The following is a 25,925-nucleotide window of genomic DNA, read 5'->3' as shown; positions in this document are numbered from 1 at the left end:
TCATCCCATGTACAGAATAGGTAATGTCCTCATACTACCCTGACATCATCCCATGTACAGAATAGTTAATGTCCTCCTCATACTACCCTGACATCATCCCATGTACAGAAAGGTAATGTCCTCATACTACCCTGACATCATCCCATGTACAGAATAGTTAATGTCCTCCTCATACTACCCTGACATCATCCCATGTACAGAAAGGTAATGTCCTCATACTACCCTGACATCATCCCATGTACAGAATAGTTAATGTCCTCCTCATACTACCCTGACATCATCCCATGTACAGAATAGGTAATGTCCTCATACTACCCTGACATCATCCCATGTACAGAATAGGTAATGTCCTCCTCATACTACCCTGACATCATCCCATGTACAGAATAGTTAATGTCCTCATACTACCCTGACATCATCCCATGTACAGAATAGGTAATGTCATCATTCTACTAGACTCAGGCATAGTAACTCCACTAATCAGCTGATTGTAAATCTGTGTGCGATTAACATTTGAATGGGTGTAGCTAAGTATAAACATTGGTTCATTATGGATTGGTTCATCAGGGATCAAATGACTTTGTTGCAACCTCATGGGCTGTCAGACAGCAACAACAACATACATGGGCTCGATCAGAGCCTTCATGTTTTGTTTCTGATAAGGAACCTCCCTCCCTAGGCTTTTTCTCCACCTGTCATGGTGGCTGTAGTCTCCGTATCGTCAGCTCTGCAGCAGTCGTCACCATTATCACTGAGAGGAGGGGACCAGCTTTGCATGAGTGATGGGGAAATGTTTATGTTGAGGGTATTGACACACACACACACACACACACACACACACACACACACACACACAGGTTTCATTTGACTGCTGAGTCATATGGGAGGCAGCCTGTGGTTTAGCTGATGCGTTGTGTTTTCACGTCTGGGTGTGTGTGTGTGCAGTCATTGTGGTGCATGACCCATGCATAAAGCCTGGAAACAACAGAAATTGCCACAGGGGTTTTGCCAGGAAAGCCAGTCAGTCTATCACCTGTGACCTACAGTAGTATCTAAGGCTGTGATGGTCATGGAACTTTGGATGAAAGGTTGATTGGTCACTGTGGTAACCATTTGAATAGCTTTTTTTTTTTTTTTTAATATTCTTTAAGTTACATTTTCTCCTTTGCTCAGCCTGCATTTGCTGCAGTAGAAATAGAAGGAAGAGAATGGGTGTCCCCCTTCAGGTCAATGATGGTACTGTACTCTATATCACCTACTGCATCTTTATGTGATACATGTATCACTTAGCCACTTTATAACTATGCCACTTTGTTTACATACCCTACATTACTCGTCTCATATGTATATACTGTACTCTATACCATCTACTGCATCTTGCCGTTCTGTACCATCACTCATTCATATATCTTTATGTACATATTCTTTATCCCTTTACACTTGTGTGTATAAGGTAGTAGTTGTGGAATTGTTAGGTTAGATTACTCGTTGGTTACGACTGCGTTGTCGGAACTAGAAGCAACAAGCATTTCGGTACACTCTCATTAACATCTGCTAACCATGTGTACGTGACAAATAACATTTTTGATTTGACATATTGGGTGGAATGGTGGCCATTGCGAGGAGCAAAGCAGGAAGTATAAAAGCAGGAAGTATTAAAGTAGGAAGTATAAAAAGCAGGAAATGTACCCATCGATATGTGCTGCGATTTTGTTTTTGATTCAAAAAATACATTCCATAGATCTCGCCAGCTTGTAGTCCTACGTCCAGGCAATGAGTTTCCTCTGGTTCGTTCAGCCATTCCTGTGGTGAGAGAATAAGGGTTTGGGAAAGTCTGAGGTGTAACACAGGCTCAGGAAATCACAGCAGTCATTTTACATAACTTTAAAAAAAAAAACAATTATGACGCTTTTATGTGCTTTATGTGTTTTTCTATTCCATAAATGCTTCATCATTTCACAAAAAGTGACGTTTGCTGATTTATTATTACATAGCACTAAACGTATAAGATCTGTGTTCACCTTTGACCTTATTTAAGAAATCCTCCCCCCCAAAAAACTACAAAAAAACCAGCATTAATTTCCACATGGTTTTGTCCAACAAACCATGGCAGTGTTGAGCCCCTCTTCCATTGGCAGTTTGAAGTCCACCTAGGTTGGGCTGGCCTTGGGTGGGCAAGGTCAAATTGTGTTTTCACTGCCTCCAGAAATGAGAAATGATGTCATGTTGCTAGGTAGCCAATAGGTGTCTGCAGCTGACGTAGCTAGCTAGCCTTTTACTGAGGAGCTGTCGTCAAGGCAAAGGGTGGCTATTTTGAAGATTCTCAAATATAACATCTATTTTGATTTAGTTTTGATGTCTTTACTATTATTCCACAATGTAGAAAATAGTAAAAAAATAAAACATATTTTAATGTGTATGTGTGTGTGTGTATGTATATGTATGTATGTATGTGTATATATATACACACACACATGTATGTACAGTTAAAGTTGGAAGTCTACATACACATTTGCCAAATACATTTAAACTCTTTTTTTTCTCACAATTCCTGACATTTAATCCTAGTAAAAAATTCCCTGTCTTAGGTCAGTTAGGATCACCACTTTTTTATTTTAAGAATGTGAAATGTCAGAATAATAGTAGAATGATTTATTTCAGCTTTTATTTCTTTTATCACATTCCCGGTCGATCAGAAGTTTACATACACTCAAATAGTATTTGGTAGTATTGCCTTTACATTGTTTAACTTGGGTCTGTCACACTGTGACCATTATTTGCGCTGTTTGTTGCTATGTTTTGTTTGGTCAGGGTGTGATACAAGTGTGCATTCTATGTTGCATGTCTAGTTAGTCTGTTTTGGCCTGATATGGTTCTCAATCAGTAGCAGGTGTTTGTCGTTGTCTCTGATTGGGAACCATATTTAGGTAGCCTGTTTTGTATTGTGGTTGGTGGGTTGTTTGTTTCTATAGCGGTCACAGTCGTCTTGTTAGTTTGTTTAATGAACTTCGTGTTTTTCGTCAATCATTAAAGTTCACACCACGCTGCGCTTTTGGTCTACTCTATACGACGATCGTGACGGCGTCAAATGTTTCGGGGAGCCTTCCATAAGCTTCCCACAATAAGTTAGGTACATTTTGGCCCATTCCTCCTGACAGTGCTGGTGTAACTGAGTCAGGTTTGTAGGCCTCCTTGCTTCCACACGCTTTTTCAGTTCTTCCCAAAAATGTTCTATAGGATTGAGGTCAGGGCTTTGTGATGGCCACTCCAATACCTTGACTTTGTTGTCCTGAAGCCATTTTGCCACAACTTTGGAGTATGCTTGGGGTCATTGTCCATTTGGAGGACCCATTTGCAACCAAGCTTTAACTTCCTGACTGATGTCTTGAGATGTTGCTTTAATATATCCACATATTTTTCCTTCCTCATGTTGCCATCTATTTTGTGAAGTGCACCAGTCCCTCCTGCAGCAAAGCACCCCCACAACATGATGCTGCCACCCCCGTGCTTCACGGTTGGGATGGTGTTCTTCGGCTTGCAAGCCTCCCCCTTTTTCCTCCAAACATAACAATGGTCATTATGGCCAAACAGTTCTATTTTTGTTTCATAAGACCAGAGGGCATTTCTTAAAGTATGATCTTTGTCCCCATGTGCAGTTGCAAACCGTAGTCTGGCTTTTTTTATGGCGGTTTTTGAGCAGTGGCCTCTTCCTTGCTGAGTGGCCTTTCAGGTTATGTCGATATAGGACTCGTTTTACTGTGGATATAGATACTTTTGTACCAGTTTCCTCCAGCATCTTCACAAGGTCCTTTGCTGATGTTCTGGGATTGATTTGCACTTTTCGCACCAGAGCACGTTCATCTCTAGGATACAGAACGCGTCTCCTTCCTGAACCGTATGACGGCTGGGTGTTCCCATGGTGTTTATACTTGCATACTATTGTTTGTACAGATGAACATGGTACCTTCAGGCATTTGGAAATTACTTCCAAGGATTAACCAGACTTGTGGAGGTCTACAACAACAAAAATATTGGCTGATTTCTTTGGTTTTCCCATGATGTCAAGCAAAGAGGCACTGAGTTTGAAGGTAGGCCTTGAAATACATCCACAGGTACACCTCCGACTGACTCAAATGATGTCAATTAGCCTTTCAGAAGCTTCTAAAGCCATGACATCGTTTTCTGGAATTTTCCAAGCTGTTTAAAAGGCACAGTCAACTTAGTGTATGTAAACTTCTGACCCACTGGAATTGGGATACAGTGAATTATAAATTAAATAATCTGTCTGTAAACAATTGTTGGGAAAAATTACTTGTCATGCACAAAGTAGATGTCCTTTTACTGACTTGCTGAAACTATAGTTTGTTAACAAGAAATGTGTGAAGTGGTTGAAAAACGAGTTTTAATGACTCCACCCTAAGTGTATGTGAACTTCCGACTTCAACTGGTGTATGTATTTTGTTTGTGTGTGTGTGTGTGTGGGTGGATAGATAGATGCAAAGTTTGGTAACAGAATGACAGTAAATTTGACCATTTATGTGACCACGTTTTCAAAAAACTCACATCTCGTCCACTTTTAAGATTCAAAGATGTCTGCAATAAGAATGACATGACACCTTGACTCTCGTTTTTACTACAGTAAGTGAAGTGGTTTAACCGGTTAATCCTACCCCCTACTTTGGTTGAGAAATACACGGACAGTATTTCAGGACGGACCCCTATAGAAAACACATTGCCTCGTGATTAATTTGATCGCTTATTAACGTTTACTAATACCTAAAGTTGCATTACAAAAGTATTTCGAAGTGTTTTGTGAAAGTTTATCGTCGACTTTTTGAATTTTTAAAAAATGACGTTACGTTATGAAACGCTATTTTTTTCCATTTATCACAGTCTTCATAGATCGATATCTAGGCTATATATGGACCGATTTAATCGAAAAAAAGACCCAATAGTGATTATGGGACATCTAGGAGTGCCAACAAAGAAGATGGTCAAGGGTAATGAATGTTTTATATTTTATTTGTGCGGTTTGTGTAGCGACGACTATGCTAATTATTTTGTTTACGTCCCCTGCGGGTCTTTTGGGGTGTTACATGCTATCAGATAATAGCTTCTCATGCTTTCGCCGAAAAGCATTTTAAAAATCTGACTTGTTGCCTGGATTCACAACGAGTGTAGCTTTAATTCAATACCCTGCATGTGTATTTTAATGAACGTTTGAGTTTTAACTAGTACTATTAGCATTTAGCGTAGCGCATTTGCATTTCCAGATGTCTAGATGGGACGCCTGCGTGTCAGGTAGGAGCAAGAGGTTAACACCCGGTAACAGAAGGACGGTAACATTGACATCATGGGTCCTTGATCTGTACTGTAGAGGAATGCATCATTCTGAACGTCGTTCTGTTCATGGTGATGTCGTCTCAATGGGTAGGATGTTCTCCAAAAGCATGTTTTGGGAATTGTTCTACACACGGGTTATTATTCTAATGCCCCAAAAGCAGAGCAGGGTTTGGTCCCGGTAGAGCAGGGTTTGGTCCCGGCAGAGCAGGGTTTGGTCCCGGCAGAGCAGGGTTTGGTCCCGGCAGAGCAGGGTTTGGTCCCGGCAGAGCAGGGTTTGGTCCCGGCAGAGCAGGGTTTGGTCCCGGCAGAGCAGGGTTTGGTCCCGGCAGAGCAGGGTTTGGTCCCGGCAGAGCAGGGTTTGGTCCCGGCAGAGCAGGGTTTGGTCCCGGCAGAGCAGGGTTTGGTCCCGGCAGAGCAGGGTTTGGTCCCGGCAGAGCAGGGTTTGGTCCCGGCAGAGCAGGGTTTGGTCCCGGCAGAGCAGGGTTCGGTCCCGGCAGAGCAGAGCAGAGCAGGGTTCGGTCCCGGCAGAGCAGAGCAGAGCAGGGTTCGGTCCCGGCAGAGCAGAGCAGGGTTCGGTCCCGGCAGAGCAGAGCAGAGCAGGGTTCGGTCCCGGCAGAGCAGAGCAGGGTTCGGTCCCGGCAGAGCAGAGCAGAGCAGGGTTCGGTCCCGGCAGAGCAGAGCAGGGTCCCGGCAGAGCAGAGCAGAGCAGGGTCCCGGCAGAGCAGAGCAGAGCAGGGTCCCGGCAGAGCAGAGCAGGGTCCCGGCAGAGCAGAGCAGAGCAGGGTTCGGTCCCAGCAGAGCAGAGCAGGGTTCGGTCCCGGCAGAGCAGAGCAGAGCAGGGTTCGGTCCCGGCAGGGCAGGGCAGGGTTCGGTCCCGGCAGGGCAGGGCAGGGTTCGGTCCCGGCAGGGCAGGGCAGGGTTCGGTCCCGGCAGGGCAGGGTTCGGTCCCGGCAGGGCAGGGTTCGGTCCCGGCAGGGCAGGGTTCGGTCCCGGCAGGGTTCGGTCCCGGCAGGGCAGGGTTCGGTCCGGGCAGGGCAAGGTTCGGTCCCGGCAGGGCAGGGCAGGGTTCGGTCCCGGCAGGGCAGGGCAGGGTTCGGTCCCGGCAGGGCAGGGCAGGGTTCGGTCCCGGCAGGGCAGGGCAGCGTTCGGTCCCGGCAGGGCAGGGTTCGGTCCCGGCAGGGCAGGGTTCGGTCCCGGCAGGGCAGGGTTCGGTCCCGGCAGGGCAGGGCAGGGTTCGGTCCCGGCAGGGCAGGGCAGGGTTCGGTCCCGGCAAGGCAGGGCAGGGTTCGGTCCCGGCAGGGCAGGGCAGGGTTCGGTCCCGGCAGGGCAGGGTTCGGTCCCGGAAGGGCAGGGTTCGGTCCCGGCAGAGCAGTTTTTATTTTATTTTTATTGTAGTATTTATTTAACCTTTCACTTAACAAGGCAAGTCAGCAGAGTAGAGTTCAGCACAGGAAAAATAATAATAGTCATTGAGTAGTAACAATTAACAGGATACTACAGTAAGAAATGAACGAGAACAATAATAAAATAGTGACAAAGACACAGGAAGTAATAATGCTGTGGTTGGTCATTCCACTGGCTGGCCCTACGGTGTGGCAGGTGCTATATATTCTGCAACTAATATGGCACAAAGATACTGGATTTTCTGGTTTTGTTTTCAAAATGTTTTTGTTTTCAATTCTGTAAAATAAATTGCTGATAAGTCTCGTTCTCTCAGTGTAGGAGAAAATACAGCCTCTCTCTTCCTGTCTCACTCGCTCTCCCTGTTCTCTGCTTCTCTCTCTCTCTCTCCCCATTTCCCTGTTCTCTCGCTCTCTCTCTCCCCGTTTCCCTGTTCTCTCGCTCTTTCTCTCCCTCTTTCTCTCTGTTCTCGCCTTCGCTCTCTCTCTCACTTCTCTCTCCCTCTTTCTCTCTCTGTTCTCTGCTTCTCTCTCTCTCTCCCCGTCTCTCTGTTCTCTGCTTCTCTCTCTCTCTCCCCGTCTCTCTGTTCTCTGCTTCTCTCTCTCTCTCCCCGTCTCTCTGTTCTCTGCTTCTCTCTCTCTCTCCCCGTCTCTCTGTTCTCTGCTTCTCTCTCTCTCTCCCCGTCTCTCTGTTCTCTGCTTCTCTCTCTCTCTCCCCGTCTCTCTGTTCTCTGCTTCTCTCTCTCTCTCTCTCGTTTGTCTGTGTATCTGTATTAATCTGTTCTGCATTAGAGATTCTGTGGATCTGGGTTAAACCTCAGCAGTGGAGCAGAGATATTTCCAAGATGAGGGGAGGGGGGGGGTTTATTTTAGGGAATGTCAGCATGTTTTCCTCGCTTCATGCACAAGTCTGTCTGTGGTATGTCTGGACAGAATACTGTAGAATAAAATAGATTTATTGTCCTCTGAGCAGGATATTGTTTTTCATAAGCTTGTACATTTTACACAAACCTCAAACCTACGGCTCATCACTCAGACATAGGGATGGGCATTTTACAAACCTCAAACCAACATCAAACCTACAGCTCATCACTCAGACATAGGGATGGGCATTTTACATTTTTTTGGACTGTTAGAGCAATTTTTTTTCTTTTTCTGTGGGGCAAAAAAGTATTTAGTCAAGCCACCAATTGTGCAAGTTGTCCCACTTTAAAAGATGAGAGGCCTGTAATTTTCATCATAGGTACACTTCAACTATGACGGAAAAATGAGCGAAAAAAATCCAGAAAATCACATTGTAGGATTTTAAATGTATTTATTTGCAAATTATAGTGGAAAATAAGTACTTGGTCAATAACAAAAGTTTATCTCAATACTTTGATATATACCCTTTGTTGGCAATGACAGGGGTCAAACATTTTCTGTAAGTCTTCACAAGGTTTTCACACACTGTTAATGGCATTTTGGCCCATTCCTCCATGCAGATCTCCTCTAGAGCAGTGATGTTTTGGGGCTGTTGCTGGGCAACACGGACTTTCAACTCCCTCCAAAGATTTTCTATGGGGTTGAGATCTGGAGACTGGCTAGGCCACTCCAGGACCTTGAAATGCTTCTTACGAAGCCACTCCTTCGTTGCCCGGGCGGTGTGTTTGGGATCATTGTCATGCTGAAAGACCCAGCCATGTTTCATCTTCAATGCCCTTGCTGATGGAAGGAGGTTTTCACTCAAAATCTCACGATACATGGCCTCATTCATTCTTTCCTTTACACGGATCAGTCGTCCTGGTCCCTTTGCAAAAAAACAGCCCCATAGCATGATGTTTCCACCCCCATGCTTCACAGTAGGTATGGTGTTCTTTGGATGCAACTCAGCATTCTTTGTCCTCTAAACACGACGAGTTGAGTTTTTACCATTTTTTCATCTGACCATGTGACAGTCTCCCAATCTTCTGGATCATCCAAATGCTCTCTAGCAAACTTCAGACGGGCCTGGACATGTACTGGCTTAAGCAGGGGGACACGTCTGGCACTGCAGGTTTTGAGTCCCTGGCTGCGTAGTGTGTTACTGATGGTAGGCTTTGTTACTTTGGTCCCAGCTCTCTGCAGGTCATTCACTAGGTCCCTCCGTGTGGTTCTGGGATTTTTTCTCACCGTTCTTGTAATCATTTTGACCCCACGGGGTGAGATCTTGCATGGAGCCCCAGATCGAGGGAGATTATCAGTGGTCTTGTATGTCTTCCATTTCCTAATAATTGCTCCCACATTTGATTTATTCAAACCAAGCTGCTTACCTATTGCAAATTCAGTCTTCCCAGCCTGGTGCAGGTCTACAATTTTTTGTTTCTGGTGTCCTTTGACAGTTCTTTGGTCTTGGCCATAGTGGAGTTTGGAGTGTGACTGTTTGAGGTTGTGGACAGGTGTCTTTTATACTGATAACAAGTTCAAACAGGTGCCATTAATACAGGTAACAAGTGGAGGACAGAGGAGCCTCTTAAAGAAGAAGTTACAGGTTTGTGAAAGCCAGAAATCTTGCTTGTTTGTAGGTGACCAAATACTTATTTTCCACCAAAACTTGCAAATAAATTCATTAAAAATCCTACAATGAGATTTTCTGGGTTTTCTTTTCTAATTTTGTCTGCCATAGTTGAAGTGTACCTATGATGAAAATTACAGGCCTCATCTTTTTAAGTGGGAGAACTTGCACAATTGGTGGCTGACTAAATACTTTTTTGCCCCACTGTGTGTTTCTAACACAAGGCCCGCACCATATTTGTTGTTGTTGTTGCATGTATCTATATTCCAACAGATCAACCATTACAGATAACAAATCCTAATTGCTCAATTGCTCCATATACAGAGCATTCAGAAAGTATTCAGACCCCTTGACTTTTTCCACATTTTGTTTATGTTACAGCCTCTAAAAGATATGACATCCTCCCAACTAGCTAGCTAGCTAGCTAATGTTAGACTAATGCGTTTTCTTAGCTTGCTAAATAAATAGCTACGCTAGCCATGGGGTGTCAAACTCAAACGGTGCAGTATTGAAAAAAATCCAAAACGAAATCGTGGGCCAGACAGCCTATTTGTTTTTACAATTCTTTTTACAACTGCTACCCAAACTGGTCTTTGTTTTTATTAGAAAAAACGTGCCCTTTTTATAATGTCCACTTATGTATATACTGTAGGATAGCATTTAACATATTAAAACAACAGTTAAATCATATTTGTCCAGCCTTTGCTGCTATGCTTGCAGATGTGTATAATAATGCAAAAGTATTTAACTCCATATAACAACAATATAGCTAGAAGTTATTTTGTAACCATTTTAATCTTTTTAAAACGTGTTTTTCCTTTTTTGCACTGCATGGTTTAGTTTTTTTTTTTAGGATTTATTATCGGGTTTTAAAAACCAAAGCCAGACTGCAACATTTTAGTAGCCTAGCTAAGGACTGTGGCACGTGTCTGTACAATTTCCTTCCGCTGCGCGCTGTAAACCGGACACACGAACGTTTGCGTCAGTTTAATTCACCTACGAAAACGCATCAGGCTGTAATTTCATAAAGTACATGACTCACTTGTGTGTCCCTTTTTTTTTTTAGCCCGCGGGCTTTGTGTTTGGTCACGTTATGACTGCCCTTTGCTAGTGAGATTGCATCGACATTCCCAGCCTTAGTTTACAGTCATTTAAACCAAAACCGTGCATCCGATTGGCTGGAGGCAGCAAACAATGTACCAGACCAGCTGTGATACCTGATAGCAATATTATTGTTGGACTACCAAGAAATGTAATTGGTGAATTATTAAATTAAATAATGCATTGAACTGCATCTATTCTGCCAACAATTCCTCACTATGTCATGGAACGTTGTCACATAGAACCTTTTTTTTTTCAAACCTAAAAAAGTTTGTTTTGAAGCATATCGATATATTTGACTGATTTTTTTGTTTCATATCTGCACAAGTAGTTTAAAAACGCTGTCAGTTTCTCTTTAAATGATAGATGTTCGCTTTTGTTGCACATGGCATTGAGAAGGGACCATTGCACTTCTATTGCAAAAACAGACATTTTCCCGTTTTTCTTGTGGAGTCTGGAATGGAGTAGAAGAGATTAATGAATGATGATGATCTGTGTCGGGTCTGAATAGAGTGGACTTGAATATATGTATTTCCTAGGAGAAGGTAACTATTTCCTGTTCCTGTTGTTAAACTTTACACAAACACCAAACCAATATATAATCATTGGGGCGCAGCGGTCTAAGGCACTACAGACACCCTGGTTCGATTCCAGGCTGTATCACAACCGGCCGTGATTGGGAGTCTCATATTGGTGCACAATTGGCCCAGCGTCGTTAGGGTTTAGCTGGGGTAGGCCGTCATTGTAAATAAGAATTTATTCTTAAAACTAACTTGCCTAGTTAAATAAAGGTTACATTAAAAAAAAGTTTCTTACACATGGAGAAATGACCATTAGACCTCACAAGAAACAGGAAATGTCTGTTTTTGCAATAGAGGTCTATGTGAGAGAGCAGACAACAGAGTGCAACGTCAGTGTATTTACGTTCTCTTGATGATTGGCCAATGAAAGGTCTTCCTGTCAGGGACAGACCAATCCCAGCTCTCTTATTTTGACAGAGGCAATTACTCATGGTGACTGAGTTCACTAAATGACACCAAATCCCGGGGCAGAATCACGCAGGAAGGTTGGCTTCATGCCTGAAAGGTGAGGATAGTTTCACTCCCTCCCCCTGAAAGACCAACAACATGTCTGAACTCATGAGGGATTTCACTGGCTCTGAGATGGCTGTCCCGTGACTGGGGTTACACGGGTTCTGAGATGGCTGTCCCGTGACTGGGGTTACACGGGTTCTGAGATGGCTGTCCCGTGACCGGGGTCACACTGGCTCTGAGATGGCTGTCCCGTGACTGGGGTTACACGGGTTCTGAGATGGCTGTCCCGTGACCGGGGTCACACTGGCTCTGAGATGGCTGTCCTGTGACCGGGGTCACACTGGCTCTGAGATGGCTGTCCCGTGACCGGGGTCACACTGGCTCTGAGATGGCTGTCCCGTGACCGGGGTCACACGGGTTCTGTGATGGCTGTCCCGTGACCGGGGTCACACGGGTTCTGAGATGGCTGTCCCGTGACCGGGGTGACACGGGTTCTGAGATGGCTGTCCCGTGACCGGGGTCACACTGGTTCTGAGATGGTTGTCCCGTGACCGGGGTGACACGGGTTATGAGATGGCTGTCCCGTGACCGGGGTGACACGGGTTCTGAGATGGCTGTCCCGTGACCGGGGTGACACGGGTTCTGAGATGGCTGTCCCGTGACCGGGGTGACACGGGTTCTGAGATGGCTGTCCCGTGACCGGGGTGACACGGGTTCTGAGATGGCTGTCCCGTGACCGGGGTGACACGGGTTCTGAGATGGCTGTCCCGTTCTGACCGGGGTGACACGGGTTCTGAGATGGCTGTCCCGTGACCGGGGTGACACGGGTTCTGAGATGGCTGTCCCGTGACCGGGGTGACACGGGTTCTGAGATGGCTGTCCCGTGACCGGGGTGACACGGGTTCTGAGATGGCTGTCCCGTGACCGGGGTGACACGGGTTCTGAGATGGCTGTCCCGTGACCGGGGTGACACGGGTTCTGAGATGGCTGTCCCGTGACCGGGGTGACACGGGTTCTGAGATGGCTGTCCCGTGACCGGGGTGACACGGGTTCTGAGATGGCTGTCTCGTGACTGGGGTGACACGGGTTCTGAGATGGCTGTCCCGTGACCGGGGTCACACTGGCTCTGAGATGGCTGTCCCGTGACCGGGGTCACACTGGCTCTGAGATGGCTGTCCCGTGACCGGGGTCACACTGGCTCTGAGATGGCTGTCCCGTGACCGGGGTCACACTGGCTCTGAGATGGCTGTCCCGTGACTGGGGTCACACTGGCTCTGAGATGGCTGTCCCGTGACCGGGGTCACACTGGTTCTGAGATGGCTGTCCCGTGACCGGGGTCACACTGGCTCTGAGATGGCTGTCCCGTGACCGGGGTCACACTGGCTCTGAGATGGCTGTCCCGTGACTGGGGTCACACTGGCTCTGAGATGGCTGTCCCGTGACCGGGGTCACACTGGTTCTGAGATGGCTGTCCCGTGACCGGGGTGACACGGGTTCTGAGATGGCTGTCCCGTGACCGGGGTCACACTGGTTCTGAGATGGCTGTCCCGTGACCGGGGTCACACTGGCTCTGAGATGGCTGTCCCGTGACCGGGGTCACACTGGCTCTGAGATGGCTGTCCCGTGACCGGGGTCACACTGGCTCTGAGATGGCTGTCCCGTGACCGGGGTCACACTGGCTCTGAGATGGCTGTCCCGTGACCGGGGTCACACTGGCTCTGAGATGGCTGTCCCGTGACCGGGGTCACACTGGCTCTGAGATGGCTGTCCCGTGACCGGGGTCACACTGGCTCTGAGATGGCTGTCCCGTGACCGGGGTCACACTGGCTCTGAGATGGCTGTCCCGTGACCGGGGTGACACGGGTTCTGAGATGGGTGACTAGGGTTTCACTAGTCCCCCCCCCTTATCTTTAATGATTTAGAACAGACCTGTGTAGGGTTGCGGATATTCAAAAACGTTCCCAAATTCCCTGTTTTTATCAGAAATCCTAGTTGGGAGGATGACTTCTGTAATGAGGAGGGAATCGACTGTGAGGGAATCCTTTGGGCTCCCGAGTGGTGCAGTGGTCTAAGTCACTGCAATTCAAATCATATTTTATTGGGTCACACAACACATGGGTTAGCAGATGTTAATGCGAGTGTAGCGAAATGCTTGTGCTTCTAGTTCCGACCGTGCAGTAATAACTAACAGGTCATCTAACAATTTCAACAACTACCTTATACACACACACAAGTGTAAAGGAATGAATAAGAATATGTACATATAAATATATGGATGAGCGATGGCCCAACGGCGTAGGCAAGATGCAGTAGATGGTATGGAGTACAGTATATACATATGAGATGAGTAATGTAAGGTATGTAAACATTATATAAAGTAGCATTGTTTAAAGTGGCTAGAGATATACATTTATTACATCCAATTTTTCCATTATTAAAGTGGCTAGAGATTTGAGTCAGTATGTTGGCAGCAGCCACTCAATGTTAGTGGTGGCTGTTTAACAGTCTGATGGCTTTGAGATAGAAGCTGTTTTTCAGTCTCTCGGTCCCTGCTTTGATGCAAATGACTGATGTACTAGAGGTCGGCCGATTATGATTTTTCAACGCCGATACCGATTATTGGAGGACCCCCCCAAAAAAAGGAGATACCGATTAATCGTCAGATTTCTTTTTAAATGTATTTATTTGTAATAATGACAATTACAACAATACTGAATAAACACTTATTTTAACCTAATATAATACATCAATAAAATAAATTTAGCCTCAAATAAATAATGAAACATGTTCAATTTGGTTTAGAAAGTAAAAGTGCAATATGTGCCATGTAAGAAAGCTAACGTTTCAGTTCCTTGCTCAGAACATGAGAACATTTGAAAGCTTGTGGTTCCTTTTAACATGAGTCTTCAATATTCCCAGGTAAGAAGTTTAGGTCGTAGTTATTATAGGAATTATAGGACTATTTCTCTCTATACCATTTGTATTTCATTAACCTTTGACTATTGAATGTTCTTATAGGCACTTTAGTATTGCCGCTCCTACCTGGGCTCGAACCAGAAACACAACGACAACAGCCACCCATGCAGAGCAAGGGAAACAACCACTCCAAGTCTCAGAGCCAGTGACCTTTGAAATGCTATTAGCTAATTAGCATTTCAAACCATTTCACATCGGTTACACCAGCCTAATCTCGGGAGTTGATAGGCTTGAAGTCATAAACAGCTGCTGGCAAACACACGAAAGTGCTGTTTGAATGAATGCTTAGAGCCTGCTGCTGCCTACCATCGCTCAGTCAGACTGCTCTATCAAATCATAGACTTAGTTATAACATGATACCACACAGAAATACGAGCCTTTGGTCATTAATATGGTCAAATCCGGATATTATTATCTCAAACAAAACGTTTATTCTTTCAGTGAAATACGGAACTGTTCGGTATTTTATCTAACGAGTGGCATCCCTCAGTCTAAATATTTACATTTACATTTAAGTCATTTAGCAGACGCTCTTATCCAGAGCGACTTACAAATATTGCTGTTACATTGCACAACCTTCAATGTTATGTCATAATTACGTAAAATTCTGGCAAATTAGTTCGCAACGAGCCAGGCGGCCCAAACTGTTGCATATACCCTGACTCTGTGTGTAATTAACTCAAGAGAAGTGACACAATTTCACCTGGTTAATATTGCCTGCTAACCTGGATTTCGTTTAGATAAATATGCAGGTTTAAAAATATATACTTCTGTGTATTAATTTTAAGAAAGGCATTGGTGTTTATGGTTAAGTACACAAATGCGCACTGCATCGATTATATGCAACGCAGAACACGCTAGATAAACTAGTAATATCATCAACCATGTGTTATGACTAGTGATTATGATTGATTGTTTTTTATAAGATAAGTTTAATGCTAGCTAGCAACTTACCTTGGCTTCTACTGCATTCGCGTAACAGGCAGTCTCCTCTGGAGTGCAATGTAATCAGGTGGTTAGAGCATTGGACTAGTTAACCGTAAGGTTGCAAGATTGAATCCCCGAGCTGACAACGTAAAAATATGTTGTTCTGCCCCTGAACGAGGCAGTTAACCCACTGTTCCTAGGCCGTCATTGAAAATAAGCATGTGTTCTTAACTGACTTGCTTGGTTAAATAAAGGTTCAAATAAAATTAATTTAAAAAAACACGTTTCCAGAATGTTACACTGTATGTCAACAATCCCATTCATATTTGTGTAGGCAAAATACTCCCAGCTCTATTGAAATGAGCTAATTTAGGACTAAGCTATGCTTCCTTGCAAGCCCCACCAACAGAACACAACAGGGAAGGAGAACACTGCTTTTAGCAGTAGGTCGAACCAACCAAACCTGGTTCTCTGCTCCATGAATCTGAGGCATCGCAATCAAACAGTAGTCTAACTAGTCCTACATGTTGAACACATCCTACAAAAGCCAACATCGGACACTTGTTGCATTTGCTTGTTTCACACCACAGTCAGACCCCAGGTAATTTGAGGAGAGTCGGGTTAGGATGAGAGCGAGAGTCGGGTTAGGATGAGAGCGAGAGTCGGGTTAGGATGAGAGCGAGAGTCGGGTTAGGATGAGAGCGAGAGTCGGGTTAGGATGAGAGCGAGAGTCGGGTTAGGATGAGAGCGAGAGTCGGGTTAGGATGAGAGCGAGAGTCGGGTTAGGATGAGAGCGAGAGTCGGGTTAGGATGAGAGCGAGAGTCGGGTTAGGATGAGAGCGAGAGTCGGGTTAGGATGAGAGCGAGAGTCGGGTTAGGATGAGGGCGAGAGTCGGGTTAGGATGAGGGCGAGAGTCGGGTTAGGATGAGGGCGAGAGTCGGGTTAGGATGAGGGCGAGAGTCGGGTTAGGATGAGGGCGAGAGTCGGGTTAGGATGAGGGCGAGAGTCGGGTTAGGATGAGGGCGAGAGTCGGGTTAGGATGAGGGCGAGAGTCGGGTTAGGATGAGGGCGAGAGTGGGGTTAGGATGAGGGCGAGAGTCGGGTTAGGATGAGGGCGAGAGTGGGGTTAGGATGAGGGCGAGAGTGGGGTTAGGATGAGGGCGAGAGTGGGGTTAGGATGAGGGCGAGAGTGGGGTTAGGATGAGGGCGAGTGGGGTTAGGATGAGGGCGAGAGTGGGGTTAGGATGAGGGCGAGAGTGGGGTTAGGATGAGGGCGAGAGTGGGGTTAGGATGAGGGCGAGAGTGGGGTTAGGATGAGGGCGAGAGTGGGGTTAGGATGAGGGCGAGAGTGGGGTTAGGATGAGGGCGAGAGTGGGGTTAGGATGAGGGCGAGAGTGGGGTTAGGATGAGGGCGAGAGTGGGGTTAGGATGAGGGCGAGAGTGGGGTTAGGATGAGGGCGAGAGTGGGGTTAGGATGAGGGCGAGAGTGGGGTTAGGATGAGGGCGAGAGTGGGGTTAGGATGAGGGCGAGAGTGGGGTTAGGATGAGAGCGAGAGAGAGAGAGTGGGGTTAGGATGAGAGGGAGAGAGAGAGAGTAGGGTTAGGGGGAGAGAGAGTAGGGTTAGAGAGAGAGTAGGGTTAGAGAGAGAGTAGGGTTAGGGTTAGAGAGAGAGTAGGGTTAGAGAGAGAGTAGGGTTAGGGGGGAGAGAGAGAGAGAGTAGGGTTAGGGGGAGAGAGAGAGAGTAGGGTTAGGGGGGAGAGAGTAGGGGGGAGAGAGTAGGGTTAGAGAGAGAGTAGGGTTAGAGAGAGAGTAGGGTTAGAGAGAGAGTAGGGTTAGGGGGAGAGAGAGGGTTAGAGAGAGTAGGGTTAGGGGGAGAGAGAGAGAGAGTAGGGTTGGGGAGAGAGAGAGTAGGGTTAGAGGGAGGTAGGTAGGGGGAGAGGGAGGGAGGTAGGTAGGGTTAGGGAGGTAGGTTGGGTGAGAGGGAGGGAGGTAGGTAGGGTTAGGGAGGGAGTTGGGTAGGGGGAGAGGGAGGGAGGTAGGTAGGGGGAGAGGGAGGGAGGTAGGTAGGGGGAGAGGGAGGGAGGTAGGTAGGGGGAGAGGGAGGGAGGTAGGTAGGGGGAGAGGGAGGGAGGTAGGTAGGGGGAGAGGGAGGGAGGTAGGTAGGGGGAGAGGAGCGAGTAGGGTGAGGGGAGGGAGAGTTGGGTTAGGGAGCGAGGGAGAGGGTGCTTAGGGAGAGGGAGTTTCTGATTCTGTGCTAATTATTTGTGCATGCTTCAGTCAAGCAAAAACTAAGTGGGATGCAGCTGTCTGGTCAGCTGGGTGACACATTGTTTAGGCATACAACTTGGCAACGAAAGGGTTGAAGTAGTGTAATGGTGAGAACCAAAACCTGTGCCTCCTTTCTAAAAGGGAGGTTCAGTAAGGTCTTGTTTAGCCTGGCATATTTGTTGAATATAACTTAATATTCACAATATTGTTTGTTTAGGTTAATGAAGTAGCATTGCTTTTGCATGTAAATTAAGAGTATCCTAAATTGACAAAAAGACAAACAAATGAATTCCCCTTCCCATGTTCTGTTGGCTTCTGCCAGTGCCCCGGAACTCTGTCAGTGCCCCGGAACTCTGTCAGTGCCCCGGAACTCTGTCAGTGCCCCGGAACTCTGTCAGTGCCCCGGAACTCTGTCAGTGCCCCGGAACTCTGTCAGTGCCCCGGAACTCTGTCAGTGCCCCGGAACTCTGTCAGTGCCCCGGAACTCTGTCTGTCCCCCGGAACTCTGTCTGTGCCCTGGACTGTATTCATAGTTTGAAAAACCATGCTGCGTTGTAATGCTTTAAATCCCCTCCATGGCTATAGACCAGGCCTGTGCGGTAATACATGAGTATTTTTAGCTTTTACTTCCCCCTTTCAGACCCATTATCATAGCCAATAATAATGCACACAGACTCGGGCCTAGTCAGATCTCAGGCCGATGGGAACCGGTTGTTCATGCCAGGAATCTGGAGACTATTTTTGGGTTGAGCCCTCGGTGTCATCGAGCCTGTTGTAGATCTTATAATGATCTGTTATGAGAGGTTTTAATGGAATTCTCTTTATGTCATATAATGTTATGTCTGTGTAATGGTAAAGTAATGATGTTGACTTTAGAACTCTTCCTCTAAAGGGAGAGTTCACCCAAATTACAAAATTACACGTTGGATTCTTTACCCTGTCAGCAGGACAAGTTATGACGCCACTGTTTCCACATGCTAATGGTTTTGTTTCCCTCTACTGTTTCCACATGCTAACGGTTTTGTTTCCCTGGTTACTGTTTCCACATGCTAATGGTTTTGTTTCCCTGGTTACTCTTTCCACATGCTAATGGTTTTGTTTCCCTGGTTACTGTTTCCACATGCTAATGGTTTTGTTTCCCTCTACTGTTTCCACATGCTAATGGTTTTGTTTCCCTCTACTGTTTCCACATGCTAATGGTTTTGTTTCCCTGGTTACTGTTTCCACATGCTAATGGTTTTGTTTCCCTGGTTACTGTTTCCACATGCTAATGGTTTTGTTTCCCTGGTTACTGTTTCCACATGCTAATGGTTTTGTTTCCCTGGTTACTGTTTCCACATGCTAATGGTTTTGTTTCCCTGGTTACTGTTTCCACATGCTAATGGTTTTGTTTCCCTGGTTACTGTTTCCACATGCTAATGGTTTTGTTTCCCTGGTTACTGTTTCCACATGCTAATGGTTTGTTTCCCTGGACTGTTTCCACATGCTAATGGTTTTGTTTCCCTGGTTACTGTTTCCACATGCTAATGGTTTTGTTTCCCTGGTTACTGTTTCCACATGCTAATGGTTTTGTTTCCCTGGTACTGTTTCCACATGCTAATGGTTTTGTTTCCCTGGTTACTGTTTCCACATGCTAATGGTTTTGTTTCCCTGGTTACTGTTTCCACATGCTAATGGTTTTGTTTCCCTCTACTGTTTCCACATGCTAATGGTTTTGTTACCCTGGTTACTGTTTCCACATGCTAATGGTTTTGTTTCCCTGGTTACTGTTTCCACATGCTAATGGTTTTGTTTCCCTGGTTACTGTTTCCACATGCTAATGGTTTTGTTTCCCTGGTTACTGTTTCCACATGCTAAGGGTTTTGTTTGCCTGGTTACTGTTTCCACATGCTGATGTTTTAGCATTTGTAGCACACATATCATTTAAGTTATGAGACCAATATTAGCGGGGGGTTTTTTCACATCATGTCCAAATTAACGGAAAATATCTCAAATTCATTGTGAAGCTCAACACAGTTGCTTATAGGCGTTTTGAACATGTGTGGAAAAAGTCTGATATTTGTGCCACAAAATGCTAAAATGTTGGCACAGTGTTAGGGAAACTAAACCAAAGCATGGATTTCTGTCACACCTTGTCCAAAGACAACGTACAGGGTGAGGAAACCATTGTCATGTTGTAATTTGGGTTAACTATGCCTTTTTAATGCTGTCGATAAAAATGGCAACTCAGACTATTTGCCCCACGCGATGCACATATGTGAGCTTGCTTTCAATTGAGACTTAACCCTCTATTCTGTTGTTTCCTCTCCTCTCTCTCCAGGACCACTGACCCTCCCTCTCCTCTCTCCTCTCTCTCCAGGACCACTGACCCTCTCCTCTCTCTCCAGGACCACTGACCCTCTCCTCTCTCTCCAGGACCACTGACCCTCTCCTCTCTCTCCTGGACCACTGACCCTCTCCTCTCTCTCCAGGACCACTGACCCTCTCCTCTCTCTCCAGGACCACTGACCCTCTCCTCTCCAGGACCACTCTCTCCAGGACCACTGACCCTCTCCTCTCTCTCCAGGACCACTGACCCTCTCCTCTCTCTCCAGGACCACTGACCCTCTCCTCTCTCTCCAGGACCACTGACCCTCTCCTCTCTCTCCAGGACCACTGACCCTCTCCTCTCTCTCCAGGACCACTGACCCTCTCCTCTCTCTCCAGGACCACTGACCCTCTCCTCTCTCTCCAGGACCACTGACCCTCTCCTCTCTCTCCAGGACCACTGACCCTCTCCTCTCTCCTCTCTCTCCAGGACCACTGACCCTCTCCTCTCTCTCCTGGACCACTGACCCTCCTCTCTCTACCGGACCACTGACCCTCTCCTCTTTCTCCTGGAGTACTGACCCTCTCCCCTTTCCTCTCTCTCCAGAACCACTGACCCTCTCCTCTCTCCTCTCTCTCCTGGACCACTGACCCTCCTCTCTCTACCGGACCACTGACCCTCTCCTCTTTCTCCTGGAGTACTGACCCTCTCCTCTCTCTCCTGGACCTTTCACCCTCATCTTTCTCCTGGAGTACTGACTCTCTCCTCTCTCCTCTCTCTCCAGGAGCACTTACCAAGGTGAAGGAGTCCCAGAAGCACGTTGAGGAAGGCAAGATGGACGCTCCCCAGGCGGACGGCGTCAACGAGCGCTGTAACATCATCTCCTTCGCCACGCTGGCAGAGATCCAGCACTTCCATCAGGTCCGGGTGAGGGACTTCAAGGCCCAGATGCAGCAGTATCTAACCGAGCAGATCGGCTTCTTCCAGAAGATCACCGGAAAGCTGGAGGAGGCCCTACAGAAGTATGACAACGCTTAGAGTAGAGGGGGGAGACTAAGGGACACCCCTGATTGGTCTAAATCCGATTGACCACGTTCTGATTGGTCGAGATCTCATATCCGACCCCCCCCCTCCCCGATTGGTCCAGAAATGACCATTGACCTCCCTCAGTCGGCCAATCATTGAAGCCCCAGGTGGACATTACCTTCAACTGCCAAACAGCAATACAATCCACTGTGAGAAGACACAGACAACACTGACCGACCTGGATAGTTCCCTGAAGGCTGGATGTTGATTCCATGTATGGTGGCTACTGTTTAAATGGGTTTTAATGAAGTGTTGTTTTTCCTGGATCAAAATGGGGCTTGGGTGGTGGGTGTGGCAGGGGCGTGGCCATGAGCGTGACAAAATGTATCCGTTTTAAAGCTAATCTCCTGCAATTCTACACATTTTGCCATGTGGCTGAGAGAACATTTGCAGTTTTTTTAAAGCTTATATCTATAATTCTACACATTTTGCCATGTGGCTGAGAGAACATTTGCAATTTTTTTAAAGCTTATATCCTGTAATTCTACACATTTTGCCATGTGGCTGAGAGAACATTTGCAGTTTTTTTAAAGCTTATATCCTATAATTCCACCCATTTTGCCATGTGGTTTATGCTGTCTGAGTGACTCAAACATTCTAATGAAATTAATGGGGGCACCATGCCATGACAAATATTCCTTAAATGCACCATTTTTTAATTTTAGATTCTCCCTGACAGTCTGGCTTTTGTTATGATGATTGTTACTTTTTAAAGAGGCTGTTATTTAAGAAATATATATATATATAATATATATATATATTAGTTTTTCTACATACTTTATCTTGTTTTAGTCGTTTTAAGTTTACACTGAAAAAATGTTTTTCCATATTTTTATTTTATTTTACTGTTTGGACATAGACGGTCCGAAAGGCAGCAGACAGCCCAATGCTTTTCTATGGAGAGAGAACACTGAGGCAGCAGACAGCCCAATGCTTTTCTATGGAGAGAAAACACTGAGGCAGCAGACAGCCCAATGCTTTTCTATGTAGAGAAAACACTGAGGCAGCAGACAGCCCAATGCTTTTCTATGTAGAGAAAACACTGAGGCGGCAGTCAGCCCAATGCTTTTCTATGGAGAGAAAACACTGAGCCACTCAGACGTGAGACTACAGAAGCAGAAGGTCGTTAAAGCTTCTCTTTTTGTTTTTGATCGACGACGAGGCAAGCCTTCGGTTGGTTGTAGTAAAGTGTTGATTTTAACGAGGGCTATCCTCGTCGCGATTTGGTTTGGTAGGTGTCTTTAGTCCAGCGAGTGGGTGGATTATTATCTTAATTATTGATTAATTATTATCCTAATCGTGACTTAAGACTGAGGGGGGGACGATTTAAAATACCCTCTCCTGTAAACTTGTTATTCCCTACTGCTGCTTGTAGCTACACGGGAAGGTATCTTAACCTTGTAGATCACACTATGTCCACTAAACCTGTTTTAAAAAACGTGACTGGTTATTAAGATGGAGTCCCATAAAGGGACAGTTCAGAGGGGGGAGTCTCTACCGTTAGTGGCTTTAAACCGTTATAATGCTGCCTTCTGCTATAACACTTGAGCTCCGCATAGTGTGTGTCCCAAATGTCTTCATACTTCCTAGTATATAGTGCACTACTTTTGACCAGAGCCCCTATGCGTAGTGAGCTATATAGGGGAATAGTGTTCCATTTGGGAAGTCCCATCTCTAGCAGGAGCATGTTTACACACACAGACTCCTAGCAGACCAGACAACCGGACTTGTGCCTTCGCTTTTTTTGATTGTCTCTCTCTGATGATACATTATTTAAAAAAAAAAAATTAAATAACTTCTATAAAGTTTTATGTAATATAAATATATTCTCATATTTAGTTTTTAAGATGCTTGTTTGTTGCAAATATTATATAAAGATTATCAAGGACCACGCGATGCTTTTGGACTTGTGTTTTGTTGGAGTTGAGAGAAGTGCTCAGCCGATGGGGAGCAGAGTCCGTCTGGACTGCTTGGAGTGCTGACCTCGATGATTCTCCCTTCAGAGACTGAAGTCTGATTCAGGGGCGTCAATGTAGAGCACGTGACTGGATCATTCTGACTGGGACAAGGCTGATTTACACAGAGAGGAAGAAAGCGACACTGCGCTCGGTGGGATAACTAACCTGTTCTGTTCTTACTGCAGGCTTGGATTCCATTCAGTGGATATCATGGGACCATGAACTCTGCCTGCTTAAAGGTTCAGAGCCTTGGAACGCAAAGGAACATGTCTCAGACTGAAATGGACTGGACAGTCGGCTCAGACTGAAATGGACTGGACAGTCTGCTCAGACTGAAATAGACTGGACAGTCGGCTCGGACTGAAATGGATTAACACAGACTGAAATGGACTGGACAGTCGGCTCAGAATGAAATGGATTAACACAGACTGAAATGGACTGGACTGTCGGCTCAGACTGAAACTAAACTGGACATTTTAGCCCTCCCTGAAATCACAAAGTTATTTTGAAAAAAATGACTCTCTAAATATTATTCTTGCACAATGTTAATTTTTTTTAACTTTTTTTTTTTTTTTACGTTTGATGGATGTTAGTCTGTCAGTCAGACTGGTTGATGGGTAGACATCCTTCCTCTCCTGTTATTAATTGTCTACTGATCCTAGTGCAGATCTGGACACCTCAGCCAGCCTGACTCTCCTGTTATTTCAACTTATGTGCCAGTTTTCGTGTCGAGTCAGAGACTAAATAAACTACATAAACTCCTCCACGTATCTCATTTGTACATGTCTGCCGTCACATTGTGATGTTTCTGCTCAGGGACTCCCAGGGGTCTTGTCTGGTTCCGAAAGGGTTCATTTCTCCCTGCTTCTTCACACGTAATCTAACTAGTCCGACGTAGGCTACACTGATCTGATGACAGACCTGCCGGCAGGATCAGGATCAGGATCAGGCTTAGGATCAGGATCAGGCTTAGGATCAGGCTTAGGATCAGGCTTAGGATCAGGCTCAGGATCAGGATTGGGCTTAGGATCAGGCTCCGGATCAGGCTCAGGATCAGGATCGGGCTTAGGCTCAGGATCAGGCTTAGGATCAGGCTCGGGATCAGACTCAGGATCAGGCTAGCCATCAGATGCACATGTCCAGTGTTTTAAAGGTGCCAGAGAAGATGACAAGGTACATCCTCCAAACAGCCAAGTTCAACAGCTTTTCACTGAATGTGACGGAAGATTTGAGTGGTACTTATTTAAGAGTTTGTTGTTTGATTGAACATCCATCATCCCTGAGAAATCGTATTAATCCCTGAGTCTGTACTGGGGAGAGAGAAAAAAAGTTTTGTCACAGACAAATTTGCTGTGGAAAAAAATAAATCTCAGCCTTGTCTTGGAATGGAGAAAGATAGATAGATATTTGGAGAAAGGAAGGAAGTGTGTTTTGTTTGGGTTGGAGGAGAATCCATGCGTGAAGGATGTGGTGGTGGTGGGTGATGGCAGCAGGATCTGAGACAGTCCTTTCAGCTCTTCTGGACATTAACTGGGTTAGTGGTAGGGCTCTGTTAATGTGTACAACACTGTCAGACAGACAAGACTTCCCCCTGCCTTCTCCTTGACCTCCTGTAAATGAAATACTTTACTGTCCTATGAAAATTGTTTCCAGATGCCTGTTCCACAAAAACAAAAACACACAAAGTAAACTGCTGTAATCAGAGCTTAGTCTGGCTCTGAGGGCTGTTTGCTATTGTCAAGACTGGAGAGCAAAGGTGACCATGTGTTCAGTTCTTCACGGAATGTTCCGGGTTGACTCAACATGTTGATGGAGTAAAATGTTTGCGTGTAATTTCCATTAAAACAGAATAAGGTCAAAGAAGGGTCTATACTGATACTGGGGCCTTCCGTTTGGATTGTAACATGAACCCAGTGTCTGAAGGAATGGCTAAACGTTGTTGTTGTTGCAAAAGGTTTTGCTATTGTGTGCCTTAATGAATACAACCCTGGGTTCCTAGATCTGCCAATTCTGTGTCCAGGGTCCCTGGATTGAGGGTAGTGATAGCTCCCAGAATGTTCCTAGATCTGTCCAGGGTAACCTCTGTGAGGCTAGCGGCCCATCAAAGAGCAGCAGAGGCTCAACAGACAGGCAGTAATTGAAAACAGACCAGTGCCTGTTTCCATGAGGAATCTGCTGTGTACAAACTCCTCACATTCCAGCAGAATGAACTCTGCAGAAAGAGAAGGGGGGAAAAAAGCACTTGGAAGTCTTCTTTTTCATAAGACTGAGGCATGAACTGTGATGTTTTGGTCCTGACCTGGTATTCATTTGTATTGTAAGATTTTATCGGTATCAGTATGATTATCTGTTGAGTCACACTGAACACGATTATATGTTGTTAGTTTGCTTGTTAGTGGAAAAAAAAGTTGAATCTTGAAGTGACAAAAGCACGGATTAGCTTTCTGTATCATTTTTTTGGACAAGTTTACAATTTTTTGCAATGTTAAGAAGATGGGGGGGGGGGTGGGGGAGCTGCTCTTGAAATATTTTTGATATGTTCGTCAAAAGAAGAGATGGGTGCAGAGTAACGCCGAGGTCCTTCAGTTTTATTTGAGACGACTGTACAACCATCGAGATTCATTGTCAGATCCGACAGCAGATTCATTTTTTTCTCCGGACATAGAACTAGCATCTCTGTTTTGTACGAGTTTAAAAGTAAAGAAATTGCCACCATCCACTTATGTCTGAAATACAGGCTTCCAGGGTAGGCATTTTTGGGGCTTCACCATGTTTCATGGAAATGTACAGGTGTGTTTTGTCTGCATAGCAGTGACAGTTGGCATTTTGTTTCCGAATGACATCACCAGGAGGTAGAATATATAGTGAAAACAATAGGGGTCCTAAAACAGAACCTTGAGGAACATCGAAACTTACCATTGATTTGTCACAGGACAAACCATCCAGAGACAAACTGATACCTTTCAGACACATAAGATCTAAACCAGGC

At 45.7% G+C, this 25,925-nt stretch overlaps 1 protein-coding gene across 1 annotated transcript in view; it reads left to right on the top strand.

Annotated features, from left to right (window-relative positions):
- The window catches only part of LOC124036667 (sorting nexin-18-like), a 29,326-nt gene extending 5,626 nt beyond the window's left edge, over positions 1-23,700 (top strand). The window contains exon 3 of the mRNA XM_046351508.1: positions 20,677-23,700. Coding sequence (XP_046207464.1) covers positions 20,677-20,930 — 254 coding nt within the window. The 3' untranslated portion in view covers positions 20,931-23,700. The remainder of the gene's footprint in view (positions 1-20,676) is intronic.
- The last annotated feature ends 2,225 nt before the right edge of the window (positions 23,701-25,925 follow it).

This window comes from Oncorhynchus gorbuscha, linkage group LG05 (assembly GCF_021184085.1).
Source record: "Oncorhynchus gorbuscha isolate QuinsamMale2020 ecotype Even-year linkage group LG05, OgorEven_v1.0, whole genome shotgun sequence".
Classification (NCBI taxonomy): domain Eukaryota; kingdom Metazoa; phylum Chordata; class Actinopteri; order Salmoniformes; family Salmonidae; genus Oncorhynchus; species Oncorhynchus gorbuscha.
Note: the sequence above shows the minus strand (reverse complement) of the source record. Positions and strands in the feature narration are given on the sequence as shown.